This window comes from Parus major, chromosome 5 (genome assembly GCF_001522545.3).
Source record: "Parus major isolate Abel chromosome 5, Parus_major1.1, whole genome shotgun sequence".
Classification (NCBI taxonomy): Eukaryota; Metazoa; Chordata; class Aves; order Passeriformes; family Paridae; genus Parus; species Parus major.
In genome coordinates, this window is record NC_031774.1 from 15,141,538 (window position 1) to 15,159,301 (window position 17,764).

The window sequence follows — 17,764 nt, forward strand, 5'->3', positions numbered from 1 at the left end:
CAGCTGGATCCCGCACCCCTGCCCGCAGCTCAGCCCACAGCTGGATCCCGCACCCCTGCCCGCAGCTGGATCCCGCACCCCTGCCCGCAGCTGGATCCTGCAGCCCTGCCCGCAGCTCAGCCCACAGCTGGATCCCGCAGCCCTGCCCACAGCTGCCTGGCAGCACTGTCTGGGCCAGGGCACAGTGGCACAGCCACCAGGGACCCATAGAAATAGGGCAGAAAAACAGGTAAATACAGACGGTGTTGGAGAAAAAACCCCTGGAGATGTGATGCTGGAGTAAGACTTTGCACTGAGGCCATGGGACCAGCAGAGCTGGGCCAGCAAGGAGATGTCTGGAGCAACAAAATCAAACTGTCAACTCACAGGCTGCTCCTGGCATGGCCAGAGACCTGCAGTGATGATGGGCTGGGCTGCCAATGCTGCTCCAGCTCTTCTCTTTGTTTAAAGGTGGTATTCAGTCAAGGAAGATTTTGAATACCTTTGAGGCCTTTCTGAACCTCCTGCCTCTCGAAGCTGGGACCACCAGCCTGGCCCTCATAGCCCAGGGCACCCTCAGCACCAGTTCACTGTCACCCTGCAGTCCACCTTCCTTCTGTGCACGCTGCCCAATGTTTCCTCTGATGGGACCTACAACCTGTTTTGGGCCTGTGTTTTCAATCACAAATCACCTTTTTGAGCAGACCAAGGTTTAGGCCTGCAATAACCTCCAATGCAAAGAACTTGTGCTCTTATGGTATGCCCTGGCACTGAAGGGCTGCCAGAGCACAGATATATGTCCTGAATGGAAACATTCAAGTGTCAAACTGGGACATCTCCCCACCCAGCCTTGCCACAGGGCTGGTGCTCAAATCCTCACTCCTACACATCACGTTTTATGGCATTATGGTCCTCATCCTTGGCCATGACACAACTTCGAGCAGCTATTCTGCTGCTGGGGACAGCCATTACCCCTGCCAGCCCCTCCCCACAGGGGATGAGGCCCTATTGAGGGTTATGAAATGATGCTACAGCCAGCAGAGGGAGTGGTCAGAGCTTCAGGATGTTCAGGGACAGCTTGGGAAGTGCCGAGAAAATGTATTAAGCCCAAGGCAAGAGTGATGGGGTGCTGAAATAAAGGTTCACCCTGGCTCAGCTGCTACCCTGGCGATGCTCAGCTGGGAGAGGATGGGGAAACAGATCTGTCATGAGCACTCCTGAAAGCTTGGGTACTGGATGAGCCAGAGATGAGGATCCACAGTGAGAGACATGAGTCTTTTAGACTTGAGGAATTTTGCAGAGCCTGTTCTAAACTGCCAAGTGAAATTCCCCCATTCATTCACTTCTGGCTTAGGGCTGTTAAATTTGGGCTTTGGGCTTTCCAAATGAAGTCATTGCTGCATCTCAATTAGTAAGGGATCACTCCTATAGCATTCCATTTCCAAAGCAATTGTCCTTGTGCCTCACATAGGTACTGGAATCAGGAGGCAGTCTGTGGGCTGGGAGTTATGGGGAATTTAGGCTTGGCTCTGCCCACCAAACATATTTTAAGCATATCTTTCTTTGATTTTAGGCTGAACAGAGCAATGTGTATCAATTTAGTGAATTAAAGATTTAACATCTGGCAATGTCTGTAGCAGTCTCTTATGTTAGGGAAAGGGCCTAAGCTATTCTCCATGAAATGCCTCAGTGGTGGTGGGGGCTCGCCACTCACACACAATATTATAAATATAATTTGTTTCCAAAATGCACACCATCAAAGACTCATGCCTGGTCCTTTCCGAACCGTATGGTTTCCCCAGATTTTTAAATGAAGGCGTTTCAAGCACCAATGGGTAATTTTGCAACTCGTCTCTAAGCAGATCAATAACTAAAAGCAATGTAAGGAAGTCAGGTGTCTCTGGATTGTGTTAGGACAAGCCCATGAGAGGATTCTGATGTGGATGAGATAAATGCCATTAAATCACTTGCAGGGTGAGGTTTAAGTGGGGAAAGCCTAGCACTGAGTGCTAGGAAGGTGTTGTACATAGTGAGCACCATGGTGGGCTGATTAACACCGCATGTGAAGCCCATGGCAAACCTGATAAAAGACAATGGGACACATTTTCACCACTAAATACATCAGGGATGAAAGAGAGCTGGGAGCAGGGGAGAAAAGCAGAAAAGAGCAGCAGAAATGACCTGACCTGCCTGAAACCCACTTTTTCTAATGGAGAGCAAGGAAGCTTGCTCTACATATCTGAAAAAAACACCCAAAAATGCTGAGAGAGACTTGGTGGCAACCAAGGCGGTGGCTCTGAGAAGAGTCCTGGTGGTGCAGAGTGACCAAATGCCTTCTGAGACTTAATGTCCATCTGGACTGGAGTGGTGTTTGGTGGGCAAGAGGCAACCACTCAGAGGCACTGTCCAGCTGTCAACAGAAAAGATTTGTACTGTTTGAATCAATGGAAGATGACACATGTTTAGTGGAACAGAGCCAAGGCCGGAGAAGGTCTCTGCTTGAAACTCTTCCCTTTTTCAGCCATACCCCTTTACAGCTGAGATGTGGCACCAGCCAGATGTGGAACCCTGCCACCAGCCTGTGGACCTTACTATTCCCTTCTCAACACCAGGATCAAATGAGGAGACTAAATCCATAGGGAGGAAATGTTCCCTCCTACCTGCAGTTGCTTTCCAATTCAATCTTCCTCCCCGGTCAGGAGAAATCCAATGCAGCTCTGCAGCAGAGGACACTGTCTGTCCCACCAACTCTGTCATGTGCTGTGAGCTGGTCCCAGATTGTAGGTGGAGATGCCTTAACCCAAGACAGCCTGGTATTTCCAGCTAATAGTTACTCAAAATAAATCTGAGAGGAAAGATGGCACATGCTTGTGATGTGGATGACTCCTTCAAAAGCTGAGCCTGTCTCATTCACAGCAATCTGGGATTGGGAAGCCTTCGTGAAGATGGAAGGGCCAATCCTGTGATGGGTTCAGTGAAGGAACAGGGTAAAAAAGGCAATGCAAAATGGCTCAAGTAGTGATTCATTTGGACTTTAATTATGATTAACTCAAAATCAGCATGAACAACCAAGCTGTCAGCAAATCTCTTTTAGATATGAGCAGCCCTCTAAAATCAGTCTTAGTTGGTAATATCCTCCACAAGTGCTACTGCAAGTCCCCTTTTTGACAACACCTGATGGCTGGTGCAGAAGCAAAAGAGAAAATTCCATCCTGCAGGGTGGTGGGAGCTCTTGTGTGGTGCCTTTCCCCTTGAATGCCACACCCTGCCCCTGCAACCTATGCTGCAAACCATTTTATCAACTCCATGCAAAGAGCATCCTCAGGGCAGCCCAGCAGAGATGTAGGCTCCAGCTTGGGCACTCACTGGGGCACAGTGAGGCTCAGCACACCAGGGCTTTCCTGACAGAAACCTCTTGTTAGGGCTGCAGGTCTCCCAGCTTCATAGCAGAGCTGTTCTTCCCCACTCCATCCGGGATCCTGGCTTGCACACTTTGCTTTACCTTCCCAACAAAGTCACAAACAGCAGCAGGGTGGCAGAGCTCAGGAACAGCCCTTGGGGGACAGGGCTGTCTGTCAGAGAGCCCTGGAGCAGCTTGTATTATGAAAAAAAAAGGCTGTGTCTGGGAGGCTGGTTCCCCACAGCCTCTGCTGTGGCCACGCCAGAGAAGAGGAAGGTGGGAAAGCAGATGTTGTTTGGGTGAATGTGTCAGCAGTGCCTTCTCAGGCAGGTGCTGAACACTGGAGCCAGGTGGAACGCAGCCAGGTTGAACCAAGCAAAGTACCCACACTCTGTGGCCCACTGTGCTTGGTCTGAGCAGCTCTTGCAGCCTCCTGTACCTCCACCTCCCACCCCACAGCTAACCCTGTGCCTGGAGCAGCTGGATTTGGGATGCAGAGATGCTGCTGCCTCCAAGGGACCTCCATCCACCATCTGGGCTTAAGACCTCAGGAGATTCTTGCCCCCATCAGATGGTCTTGCAAAAGCACCAGAGGATCAATCCTGGTGCTGGACTACAGTGGGCAGAGAGAGAGGTAGGACATAGAAGCTGTCAACTTGGTAACCAGAGGCCACGTGGTTGTGGCAGGGATAAGAGCAGCCCAGAGGATGGGAACCACCACCACCAAAACCCTCCAAGCACGGTGGAAGTGGCTTCTTCAGCCCCAGCTTTCTCAGTGGCCTTGTGCAGGTCACGTAGCCCACTTGCAAGCTATCACTATTCCCTGGATCTCACCCCCCATGAGTTATCCATCAGCCAGGGCAGACCCTTCAAAGCAGTTACTGAAGCTCAAGGGCTGTTTTCCATTTTATTGCGGGAATCTGGGGCTGTTTCCACTCTGATGACCAGAACCTGGCTCCAGCCATTGCTATCCCTGCAGAATCATGCCCACAAAAGCATACTTAATTTAAAAGCCAAGTGCCAACATCCCAAGCTGGTTGTTTAGACTAAATGAAAGGTTTTCAGGAAAAAAATCAGACTGACTTAAATTCCACCCCCCTTCCCCAGGAGATTACTCCCTATCTGGTTGCCTCCCGAAGGTGGGAGCAAAGGCTTAGCAGTGAGTCATCTTTTACTTTGTATACCCCGACAGTGCTATTACTGCTCTCATGTGGGTCTCTGGAAACGGCGAGGGCGGCCGTGGGTGGGGGAAAGCGGCCACAAAGCATCAGCCATGGAGAGGGTTTGCACCCCAACTGCACTGCTGCATGTGGGGGGGTCAGTGAGGCCTCCCCACAGATACTGCCCTCCCCAAGACAGTTCTGGCTTAGGGCAGGCAGGACCTGCTGCCCTGGGTGAGTGGGGTCTCGATGGATTGGCATGGGAGCTGTTGAAGCACCCCATGAGTCAGACAAATATGAGATGATGCTCATGTAAGTTAATTAGTGAGCGAGGGTAGTACTCAGCCTGCCCAAATGAGCCCAAAGCCCCTGGGCTGACTCACTGGGAGCAGTGAGGTTCCTCCAAAAGGGAAACAGAAGCAGCTCATAGGAATCAGCAGTTGCATGCACTCATCCTCTCCAATGACAGGAGCCCCGAGTGGGACCCAGCAGGTCTGCCCTGAAATAATTCCCCACCTCGGACACTGAGGTTTCTTGGAGGAGAGCAACTTTTCTCTAAAAGGAAAGGGGATGCCTGCTATCCATTGCAGGATTTTTCTCTCTCGGTGTATCACATGTAGAGACAAAGGAATTCATTCTATCTCTGGAAAACATCTTTTTATTTTTTTTTTCCGCTTTGGATTAGGTTCGTGGAGAAGAGATTGTTCCAGTCTGGCACCTCTTGTGGTTACTATGCTTGTTTTGACTAAAAAACAGCCGTGTGATCTCTACATATTTGAAATGGTTGCCTTTAATGCATTAAAAAAAAAAAAAAAATCTAACCAAAAATCTCTGCAATTTACTTTCAGGCAAAACAAAAATTTTCTCTGGCATGAATATTACCTAGTGGACTGAGGTGGCTCAGTAAGAGACCCACCTGGAGAAATGAAGGGAGGAGAGGTGTGCAGATCTGGAATAGGGAAGTGATTTCCACCATTGTCATTACACTTGCTGATCATTAGATATGTCCAGGTATTTGCACAGCTACAAGGGCTCACTACAGCCACCTCTCATAATTAGGGATGCCCTAAACTGGGACCAACTGAAGTCAAAAGCATTACTTCCAATAAGTTTTGTGCTGTCTCATTGAACATTGCTTATGCAGGTGCTTCAACTAGTCTTTGCTACCACTGCCTCTGCAGCACGTCCTTGCAATGGGCTCAGATGAAGGCAGAGGGGCTGTCACAGCATTAGGGAGGGCCTTGCACACAGGCAGTGTCACAGGCAGTCAGGGAGTCACCTCCAGCTCCTACAGGTCAAGGCACAGAGGGAGTGCATCCCGTGACACCGAGGTTAGAATCCCAGTGCCACAGGAGGTGGCTGATGGAGCCTGTATGCACACATGGATTATGCAGGGAAACGTTCGTGGGGGGTCTCCCTTGGCTGTGGTGATATCTTTCACTGCAGTTTTCTTTAAACTGTGGGGAAGTTGGATTAGGTGAGGAATTCCACAATTTCTTAGCTTTTCAAATAACATGTCTGCGATATCACCCAGTCTGACTTGTGCTCCCACCTGCCTTGGGAATTCAGTTAACCCTTTCCATATTGGCTTCACAGAGGGCCTGTCTGGAGCCCATTATCTCTGGCTGATGGAGAGGCAGGGACTCAAGTGACACCACCGCAGTGGTGCAGGAAATAGGGGGGTAGCATCTGAATCACCTGACATTTGGCTCTACCTACTCAGACAAGCACTTGCTTCCCCCTCAGCCCAAAAATACATTTGGACACAAACACACACTCACAAACACACACACACATGCCTGCACGTGCTACACAAGCATACCACCTGCTGTTTTGAAAAACTTACGTGCACGGGTTTTTGGGGAGGGTTACCTTCCAAGCAATTAGTAATTAGCTTAGCAGTCTCAAGGGTTCTACCCTGTCTGAGGTCTCCTGCTTCAGAAAGGCTGAGATCTCGGGGAAAATCCTTGCTTCTGTCACCAGAACCTTTCTGAAACACAGCTGGCGCCATAAAAAGCCCTCCTCCCCATCACACAGGATTGTGTTATACCTACTTGCCCTGTGATGCTACTCAGGGATGTCAACCCCAGCTATACACCTGTCCTTGAAGGTGAAATATTTATGAGCTGGTGACATGGTGGCATCCCCAGGCCCACCCTCGCTGGGACCTGGCTCAGGGCACAAAACCCAGCTTGGCTCTGCCAGCACCACAACACACTACTGCCACACTCAGTGAATTTTTCAGCAGCAGATATAAACATTCCTAGTGAAATGCACTTAGTGTGAGTTGCTTTGCCAAGAGCTGTTGCCTCCCCTCCTTCACTATGATTATGAGAGAGAGTTCTGTTTAAACAAGAAAACAAATTGTCGTCCTCCCTCCCCACTGGGCATCCATCACCCAGGGCAAGGGTGGTGTGGTCCGGAGGGGACGCTGGAAGCATGGGTGGGCACAGGGTGTCCCTGTGTCACCTGCATCAGGAATGGGAATGTGGTGAGGGTGTAAGTTATTGCAAACTCCCATACAGCCCCTGCCAGCTGTAGGTGTTGGAAGTCTCAGCCTCAAAGGAAACGAGGCAACACGGGACAGATTTATCCCTTTCATGAACTGGTGCATGGGGTTGAAAACCAGAGAGAAATTAAGTGGCTTGCTGAAGGTGATGTGTGGATGCAGTGGCAAAGGCTAGAGGTATGACCCCCATACTGCCCCTTGCCCCCATGCCCGCAGCCACCTGCCCATGGGACCCCAGCCCCACATCCTACTTTGGGGTTTTCACCTCAGATATGAGGGCATCAGTCGCTAGGCCTGGCAGAGCATTTATCCTACCCAAAAAATCCCAGCATGAAGAGGTGATCCCTGATAAGGTGTGAAGCCCTGGCCTGGAGGAGATGGAGATGCTGCCACCCAACTCTCCACCAAAGACAATGAGAGCTGCAAACAAAGACCAGCACTGAAGCACAGCAGCAATGCAAAAACAGAAATGGGGAAAAAAAAAAAAAAAAAAAAAAAAAAAAGGGAAAAAAAAAAAAAAAAAAAAAAAAAAAAAAAGAGGAAGAAATGCCTGAAAGATACATAGTTGGGATTCCAGAACCCCTCAGAGGTATTTGGGCTTAGCCAACAGGCTCGGGTGTTTTTTTCAAAGCCATTAATTACACAACAGAGACATATCTGCACCACTCCACCTCTCTGCAGCAAATAAGGGCCCCACATATATCGTCTAAAATGAGTCACCCTCTGTGCTCCACGCCATCAGCTCCCTTGTGCACTTGGAAAAACAACCCATCCCATGGTGGTGTTTGCAGCTGGCTCCCATGCCTGATTTTCTGCAGAAAAGGGTGCTCAAACCATGCACCTCCCAAGAGTGCATCTGAAATTCATGAGCTGCATCCATAGGGGGGCAGGGGATTGGGAATGCCACCCTGATCACCTGGGCAGCATTTTCTGAGCTGATTGCACAACGAGGCTAAGGGAAAGGTCTTCAAGAAGCTGCACCAAAGGAATGCTGGCACATATAAGGACTGCAATCACCTCTGGCATAGCCCATCACTGGCACTGCCACCGGCCACCCAGTGATGGCTGTTCTGTTGGAGCTGCTGGAGAGGATCTCAGAAACAGCTGCTGTGCCTCATTTTTTGCAAAAGGTCTTATTAAAAGCTCATTTGTTTTCTCTTGTGAATTCAGCAATATGCAGTCAGACTGACCAGCTCATACTGATACTCCTGGGAGCATGATAAAACATTTTTAAAGGTGATCTCTGAGTTTTCCAAGTGCAAACAGAGTACTTGTGGTGTGGTTTTTTGATTTGTGTCGTATTTAAAATTCAAATATTGTAATAAAAAATACACAAAGTAGTGTGTATGAGGGTGCCTTGCTGGAAGATGAGATGTCCCTGAGAGGACATGGTGTGCTCCTGCTCAGAGGCAAATGGCATCCCTGCACACCACCTTCCCACTGCTCAGCTCCTCCCTGGGAAACGCAGGGATGTGTCCTACTACTGCTGCCTTCCCAGAACATTCTCATCGGGCCATCCCTGCAGGAACACAGCGATGGGTCACAATCTTCACCCCAAAGAACTCCCAGTCCAAAGGGTTTCCTGCAGTCTCCTGTAACATGTTTCATTTGCAGGATGTTTTGACTCTGAGCTTGCTCTGTAGACAGACCCATATTTGTACAATACTACAAAGAGCCAACTTCATCCTCTGATGCTTGGAAGAACTAATTGTACCTGCTGGAGCTTTTATTGGTCATTAAACAATCTTGGACCACTTCTTCTCCATGACATTCCAATGGGTATTTTGATGGCAATGCTTAAAAAGAGAAGGAAAACAGGAAATGGTGATGTGCCTAGCTGTTAATATAGGCACAGACACATCTTACTTCTCTGCTACTCTGTTTGTTGCACATTTTTGACATAAATAATCAGACAAAACTTGGAACCTTCTGGGCTTCCTCTGCAATGAAAAGAAGCTGGGGAGAGGGCAGGCACTTCTCCACTTTCACCTTATTCTACCCTTCCTGGAAATTCCTTTCGGGAAGCAGTTAGCTGAGTATGGAGTCCTCCTTGGCAACCAAGGTGACAAGAGATGTTTGCTGTCCCACAGGTGATGGGGAGAAAGGAGACTTTTCTCCCTTTCTGGGATCATTGGACCCTGGGACTCCTTGTCCTCCTCCTTTTGGGCCATGCTGCAGACAGCATCCCGACAAACAGACCCACTGAGCTTCACTTGCTGAACATCATGTGTGCCTCTTCAATTCTTCTCTCACACTTGGCCACAGGGACACCTCTCTATCCCACATGCTCTTTTTCTCTAGTTACTGGGGACACTGAATTTTAAAAGACATTACAGGAATATCAAGTCTGTCCAGCCTATAAAAAAATGCATAGTTTGTCCTCCATATAAACAGGGGTGAAAACACTACCCTGTTTTCACTGACAGTGCCTTTTACCACTGTCACAAATTCCTCTGGCACCGTGCAATAACTTACAGTGGAATAACTTCATTTTTACTTTGCTCAGCAACCTCCAGGTCCTTATGAAGCAAATGCCAACACCTCTCCTGAACACCTTAATTGAGTAAGCGCTCCAAGGCATCCGTAGATCTAGGCAGGAGTTGATATAAGAGTCCCTCTTTCTCTCTGAGCATGCCAAAAAAGGTGCCCTGCTGATGCCTAAGGGCAACTGGCTTTTTCACTGCCCATAAAACAATCCTGCAGCAGAAACCCCCTGGGCTGGGATCATGGCCTCAAAAGATTCTCACTACCCAGGGGTGCCAGGAGTCCTAAAACAGACCTGCCCAGCTTCTGCTTTTGTTTTTGTCTTGTTGACCAGGGGCCCCAGGTGAATTACTTCTCTCACTCTTAGTTCTTTGACTTCAATTTTTTTGCAGAGACCTTCCATATATCACATCCCTCTTTGCCAGTGAATCTTTCCCGTTCCAACAGTTTAGTGTGCCCCAGGATCAATATATCTCAGCATGCAAGGACACGGTGTTATTGTCAGGTTCCTGGGTTGTACAAAGCAAAAGGTATCACTTTCTTAAAGCCACTGAAAGATGCTCTGGGCCAAGTACAGATACTTCTCAGCCATTAAACAGCTTCATAGAGGACTCTGGCTACTCCCTGCTCCAGTCTCACTACAGATCACTTCTTCTAGTCTTCAGTGACCCACAGCCCACCCTCACCTTCCTTTCAGCTCATCTTGGACATCTCAACCCAAATCCGTGGGGCATGTCAGTAAAGCAGTCTGGTTTCTCCTGGCTGTCCTCACTCTTGACATAGGAGAATTTAGGGGGACATATGAGAATAGAGACTGGGGTACCTTTGTAGTGCCACAGGCACAGCACCTGAACCACCACACCACAAATCCCCGCTCTGCCCACCTGGTCATTTGGGCCGTAATTGTGAAATAAACCAAATGATCATCACAGGGTTTCTAGGTTAGGCTGGGATTAGGTGACCTCTTCTCTCTTTGGATTCTATGGGGAGAGGAAGGGAAAAGTCATAAATGTAAATGTTCCCTTCCCTGAAGGTATCTGCTTGGCTCACCTCTCTAGCAGCATCTCTAACATCCACCCTGGCCCAGGACCACTGCATTTCTGCAGTTATTTACATTCCTCTGCCTTTGCTGAAGCTCACATCCCTGTCTGCAAGGTCCAGGCTGGCCCAAGTTTTCCAGTTCTTCCCCCTTTCCCTGGAAAGCTTTCCAGCCCAGTGCCACGTGTTGGTGGCCACCCACGAGACGCTTTGATCAGCTCAGATGGGCAGTGCCGCCAGGAGGCTTTGCAGTCTGCCCCAATGCTTCCGAGCCGATGCAGCAGCAGAGATTTTCCCTCCGAGTCCCTGACATCCCCTGGTCTTTTCAGGGCACCATTCAATTGTTGCTTTTATTTCAGCTCCCACTTTAGTTTCACTTACTTTCAGCTTACTTTGGTTGACTTTGCTCTGTGAACACTGTCCTCGCTCCTTGCAAATTTAATGGGAACCCACAACTGCAATTTCTCTCCTGAACTGTGCAGACGACCAGGGGGGTCAGACAAATGCAAGAGGCAGTGTTTTATTTTTACTGTATTTTCAACGTTTTCAGGTGATGCTTTGCTGCAGCCCCATCCACTTTCAAACCAAAATGCTTCCTGGGATTTTGCAAGACCCTTGGTGATCAGTGCTGTACTCTAGAGGTCTTCCTATCCCTCACTTTCCACCTCCCTGTCTTCAGGTTTGCTCCCTCCTTGTCTTTATTGGTCCTTCTCCTGCTCCCCCTTGCCGGCCCTCCTCGCAGGCAATGCCAAGGGCTGGAGTTTGGGGTGGAGGCAGCTATTGTTCCAGCTATCTGCAGTGTAATGTTCCTTATGACTGTATTAAATGAAGGGCGGAGGTCACACATCCCTAGTTTAAATTAGGTTTCAACTGACCTTTAACAATATTACACTCGTGGATCCTCTCATAACTCACCGAATAAACTCCCCAAGGGTTTTACCACCTCACTCTTTTCTTCCTACTGTAAGGATGCCCGAGGCTTAATGTGCTTCTCTCCAATTTCGCTTTGATTTCTAATCCTATCCCCTTCCTCCTCACCATACAGATATATTCACTCCTTTAAAGGTGGGGGGAAAGAACCTGTTCCTTTTCTCTTCTGGGCGACAGCTCTTTCTTTTGTGTCTCTTTCTTCCCTTCCCCGCCCCCCTCCTCTTTCTTGACACAATGCACTATTTATTTGCACTGAAGGATAACTAAGAAGCAATTAAAAGATCAAAAGGCACAAACACAAGTAGATCCAGTGGCAACTTGTGGGGTTTATTTTGCTGTAGCTGCTGCTGCTGCTGCTGAATCTTCATCAAACTGCTGCCATGCTTTTCCCCAGCCAAAGGACACCTCTCTTACTGGGTCGCCTCTTCCTCCAAACCGACTTTTTTATGATCGCTATTTTTCACCCCCATTGTTTGCTATTGCAGTTGTTTACTGGAAAATCACTTGTTTTTCTCAGGGAGATTAACCCTCCAAGCTTTCTTTTGTCTACTCTCAGGAGGTCCTTGTGGTGAGCTGGGGGAAGGGAGCTGGGCTCCTTCAGCTATTAACAGTAGCTTACAGCCCTGCTGACCCCCCTGCCAAGGTTGGGTCCTTTCCTTTGATGGGGCTCTGCTTTTGCAGAGAGGAAAGGTGGCTTGCTCTTTGTTAAGACCACCTCTGCTGAGGACCCACAACTCGGATTTACTAAGTCCTGGGCATCTAGCAGAAACTCCAAAAGCCCAAGGTAAGGAGAAGTCTGGAGTCCTGGCACATGCCGGCAGATGCTCAGTCTCGTTGAGGTCCAGGTCACTTCTTTACATGTTTAAATATCAGTGAAGGAGCTGAGAATTGATGCCTGTGGTTGAGTCTGATGTGCACGGAGCTGCTTCCTCAGCATCCCCCAGATGTGCCGATGTTTCGGCTGTAGCCTACAGCACTGACACCAGGACTGCTGGGCATGACGTGCAGCGACACATCCCAGAGGACAGCACAGCAAACATCCTAGAAGGATGCTAGGGAGGAAAGGATGCCCAAAGCCTAGCGAGAAATAATTCTGCCCACGTTTTCTCGGGCACGTTTAGGGCAATTCTGACTGCTGAGAGATGCACCAAGCCTCCCATCCTTGGGGGGAAAAATAAAGTAAAAATTTGAAAAAAGTAAAAAAATAAGGATTATTTTTTTTTTTTTAATTGCAGCTGGGGTGAGGGCTGCTGCATCCTTGCCCTTTCGCACCATTAGCTGTGGCAACCGCTACCTGAGGTGGGCCAAGCTGCCGCTCAGGTCTCGGGTAGCTCCGCTCCTCTCTGCTCCGAGAAGGGTGCGCGCCTGCGGCACAGGCTGACACGCGTGTCCCCGCAGAGAGGCACCCTCCGGGGCAGCGGTGAGGGTGCGGGCACCGGAGGCTGCCCGGGAGCCGCCTTTGAGAGCCAGCGGAGCTCCTTCCTCGGCCCGTACTTGGAAGGCAGATCTTCAGGAGCGGGCGAGCGCCGGCCGGTGCAGCCCGGCGTGCCTGGCATGCAGCAGAGCAGCGGGAGCGCCTTCTGCCCGCGCTGCTGCACACGCACGGCAAAGCCTGGGAAAAGTCCCTTTGCCTCAGAGGCAGCGGTGCTCGGCTGCAGGAGCCGGCGGGAAGCAGAGGCGACCCAGGCAGCGGGAGCCGCAGCGGGAAGGTGCTGTGCGAGGTGCCAGATCCGGGTGCGGAGGGGCAGCGTCCATGTTGTCCACACGGACACGCAGGGGTGGCGGCGGGGGCTCGCTGCCCGCAGCGAGCGGGGCAGGCACGGGGGCCGGCCCGGAATGCCCGTGCCTTTGCCGGGAGCTCCTCCGAGCTGTGGGGCGGCCGGCGCGGACACCTGTGCCCGTGTGCACCTACAGGGGCACCCGGGAGAGGACGGAGTGGGTGATCTCCCCTCTCCCACCCCGCCGGGACTCGGGGCTCGCCACCTCGCAGCGAGAGGCGCGCAAGGGGTGTCCCCCGGTATTCTGGGCAGGGGCTCGGGGTGCGGATCCACAGCTCTACCCCTCACCTGCGGAGCGGCCGCGGATGCGCGTAGCCCCCCTCCCACCCGGGGCCGGCAGAGGGGGTAAAGCCCCCACCCCGGGTAGCAGCACGCAAAGAAAGCGTGCGGCAGAAACTTTCTATCCCTTCTTCCCTCCCGAGCTGGACTCCGGAGGGTTACGAGGGAGAAGGAGGGAAGAAAGGAAGGGAGGGAGGGAAGAGAGGGGGTTAGACCGCTCTGCAACATTATTGGCTGCGTGGCCGGGCTGGTGCTCGCCGGGAGAGCATGCCCATTGGGGGGGGTATAAAAGGTATAAAAGCCGGAGCGCCTGCTTGTCTCCTCGCTCGTGGGGCAGCAGCCGGGAGCAGCGGGCAGTGAGGCAGCGGCCCCTTCGCCCCGACCAAGCACTCAGTAAACACAAAAGTGAGAGCCACCCAAGGGGCAGCCAAAGCAGGAGAGAAGGAGAAGGGAAGAAAAAAAAAAACAAACAAAAAGGGCGAAAAACAACCCAGAGGAAAAAAAAAAAGGAAAAGGAGAGGAAAGGAAAGCGCTCGCTCGCTTTTTCTCTAGAATAACAAAATACCTGATCGTAACAAAATAACATCCTTCAGACAAAATCCAGCAGGGACTTGACATACCAAAAGGCAAGGCGAGGAGAACGTGCCAGGGCGCGGGAAAGGCAAGCCAAAGCCGCGATCGCTGCCAGGGCAGGAGAGCAGCATGTCAAGCGCCGGGGCACACACGGATGAGCGCTGCCGGCAGCCCGCCTTCCTCCCCGGCCCGCCGCCGCCGCAAGAAGTTGAGAGTAGCAGCGGCAGTGCCAAGGTAAGCGCCGCTCCGCTCTGCTCCTCCGCGGGCAGGGCACGGTGGGATTCCCCGCGCCGGGCAGCGCCGAGCCGAGCCGTGCCGTGCCGCCCCGGGCACCGCTGAGCCATCCCGAGCCGCGCCGGGCAGAGCCGCGCCGGCCCCGCTGCCCGCCGTCCTCACGCGTGTCACTAGAGGGACCCCGAGCGCCGGCCCAGCCGCGGCCGGCGGGGCGGCCCCGCTGCGGTGGGGTGCGCGGGGTATCCCCGGGGTCCCTCCGCCCGCCAGCAGGGATGCTGCCCGAGGGGGATGCTGCCCGCGGGGATGCTGCCCGAGGGGGATGCTGCCCGCGGGGATGCTGCCCGCGGGGCCGGGCGGGCGGGGGCGCGGAGCCGGCGCGGTCCCGCGTGGGGAGCGGCGGAGGGGCCGGGGCTATGCGAGGTCACGCAGGGCTGCGCGGCCCCCGGCTGCCCGCCGAGCTCCCTCCGCGCCGGGCGGCCGCGGGGACCGGCCGTTCTCCGGCTCCGGAGAGAGCGGAGATTATTAAACTCTCTTCTGCAAAACACTGCGGTGTGTTTGGTCTCGGGAGGGATAAAAATACAGAGAGGAAAAACAAGAAAGCGAAGCCAAAATGGAGTGAGAGTTAATGGTTGGCGTGCAGCCTTCGACTTTCTGTGATTTTTTTATTTTTTTTTTCCCTTCTTCTTCCTTCCCAATTGCTTTTCCCTACAGTAATCGTTTTAAGAGCGCAACTTGGAAAGGTTTTAGCACTCTGTTGAGCAGTAGGGAATTGGGGCACATGAGGGAACTCGGATTTAGCGTAACTGTACCAGCAGATGTGGCTGCCTCGCCTCCAGCCAGGGGTACTTCACCCGGGTTGCTGATACGCCAGGTCTCGCTAGGGTGGTGTGGAGCAATCAAGTGTAAAAACAAGGTTTGCGTGGGTGGTTTTAAACAGGCGGTTTTAAACAGACACCTCGGGAGAGCCTCGGCTTTCAACCCAAGCTTCCTATACAAAATCTGTAGTTTTCTTTTAAATGCTGAGATGTGCTTGGGAGACCGAGGCCTGTTTTTCTTTGAGTTTGTTTATTGTCAGATTGTGTGTTTATGTGGGTGGCTTTTTTTCCCCCCCTTTTACTTTGCAGGGTTCAACGTGTTGGGATCTTTATTCCTCCTCTTGCCTTGATTTAGAGTGGAGTTGAGAAGCCTGGGTCGTGGGGTTTTGTTAAAGCTGACTTTGTGCTAAGGACATCTGGAGGTATAAAACTGACTGACACTTCTGATTTGAGTTCCACTGTGCTGTTTTGGACCCAACTTGACAATTTTGGTGGGGGTGAATGGGTCAGAGCTGTAAATCTTGCTCCGTGTTGTTGACACCCACACAAGTTCACTCAGCCTTTCAAAGGGGCTATCCCAGCTCCTGTGCAAATTCATTAAGGGATAAAAGATTTGACACCGCGGGTCCCCTCCCACCGCTGCATGAAATTTGAGAGCCAAAATGTGTCTGCGTGTGTGTCCCAGCGCTCTTTCTGACAGGTGATCTATTTTTCAGCCTGGCTGGAGGGCTGCTGCTTTGACCAGTCAACCCGGAGTTGTCAGTGCGTGTCTTCCCCTTGATTCCTGTAGGCTTCAGCACAAGCCCAGCTTGTATCATGGAGCACCAGAGAAAAGCATTTCTGTACTTTTCTTTTTTTAAATAAAGCAAACACAGCAGGTGAGGTCTTATTTATAGAGGGACTGAGGAGTTGGTGTGTTTCCAGCAGTGCATGCGAGCACTGTAAGTGGCCCACCCTCTCCCAGCTCGTGTCCTGGGGCTGACCTCTCCAATCCTTCTTTGGATTGTCTTTGCTTTTAAAAGCTGATGGGTGTCTTAGTGGGGAAAGCGATATCAGCCTCCCTCGGCATGGTTGTGTGAGGGGTCAGGAGAGGCAGGGGGCACCAGGAGAGGAAGTCTGCCTTAGCATTACAGCCTGGCTCCGAAAGGGTTAAAGTTGCTCTGCCAAGACATAAAGCAAGTTCAACGTGTTGTGGGAATATCACTTGCCAGTAGACTCCAGTCACCACAGTTCCTGATTTAACAGCTTAACTTGCTGTTAACTTTCCCTGATATACTCCAGGTTTTGGAAGGGAACGCAGAAAGGAGAGAGGAACAATAAAGAAAGGAGTTAAGTGAGGCTACTAAAACGGACTTAAATCCCTTCACTGGGTCCTGCCAGCTGTCTTTAGAAGAGTTAAGCAAGATTGCATTTCCTTTTTTTTTAATACAATAAATCAAATATTTCTGGGCTGCATACCAAAATTTATGCAATACACTCTTACTCCCCAGTGGGGTGAGTAAATGGTACTGAATACCCCATTCACCTCTTTCAGCTTGATTTTTCCACAGGCCCAGTGGTTCTCCTGCAGCACTTACAGACATGGGGTGCAGGCATGCACCATGCAGCCCTGCCTGCCCCAGCCCCTGTCCCACAGGTAGAGGTGGCAGGTGCCCCCAGGGCTCACGGGATGGAAGGCAGAAAGGTGACCCCCGACGTGGGCCAGAGTGGGTTGCTGATGGGGACAAGCAGTGAAGACAAAAAAAGTGAGGGCTAAAAATAGCAGCAGTATTGCCAGCCTCAGCCATATGAATGTCATGCAAACCAGGTGCCAAGAATCTGAAGGTATTTTATTTTTTTCTAACCTGTGCTAAATAGCAAAACCCCTGGTCCTCCTGAGTAGTTTTTATTCACCTGACAGCTCAGTGGTCAAAAGTTTTGTGTTTTGAAGCTTGCTTCTTCCAAGCTGTGGGTGGTTGGAAATCTCCTTTCTCTTTCAGATGAAACGAGAGGCTCTTCTGTGGCATTGCATGAGGTGATTCCTCTGCCTTTGGGTACTGCTGGGCACGTCATCCCTGTGCCTCTGCCCAAGGTGCAGCTCCTGGGTGCTTTTCAGCTGCCAAGGCACCTGCCTCTCATGCTGGCTTCCATTATCCCTTTGTTCCTTGACACCTCAGGGCATCATGGCCCAGCGCCTCCTGTGAGGTTGGGTTGCCTTGTGGGCAGGGGCAGCATTCACTTGGCACTTGTGAGGTTGGCACATGCCCACATCCTGCTCCTTCAGGATTGCCACGCTCAGAACCGGGTCAGCTCCCCACTCTCCTGGGGCTGTCCATGGAGAGGAGTAATGCAGAGAGGCAGATGTTCAGCGTCTCTCACAGGCAATTGTCAGAGTAGCGAAACATCAGTCTGCCCTTTTCTTCTTTCTTTTTTATTTTTTTCTTTTTTTTTTTTTTTTCCTGTTGAAAGGGTGGAGTGTGAGGGATGCTGGGATGTGTAAACTGGGATTTTCCCCTCTGGCACGTGCCACTGGATCTGGGCTGATGACTTTTCTTTTGCCATGCTTCCTTTTAAATGTTGCACTGCTCCACAAAGAAGCAAGACTT

General features: G+C 51.2%; 1 protein-coding gene across 1 annotated transcript in view; it reads left to right on the top strand.

Annotated features, from left to right (window-relative positions):
* Positions 1 to 13,586: 13,586 nt before the first annotated feature.
* IGF2 (insulin like growth factor 2) overlaps positions 13,587 to 17,764 on the top strand; it is an 18,063-nt gene continuing 13,885 nt past the window's right edge. The window contains exon 1 of the mRNA XM_015632082.3: positions 13,587 to 14,364. Within this exon, the coding sequence (XP_015487568.1) occupies positions 14,260 to 14,364 (105 nt within the window). The 5' untranslated portion in view covers positions 13,587 to 14,259. The remainder of the gene's footprint in view (positions 14,365 to 17,764) is intronic.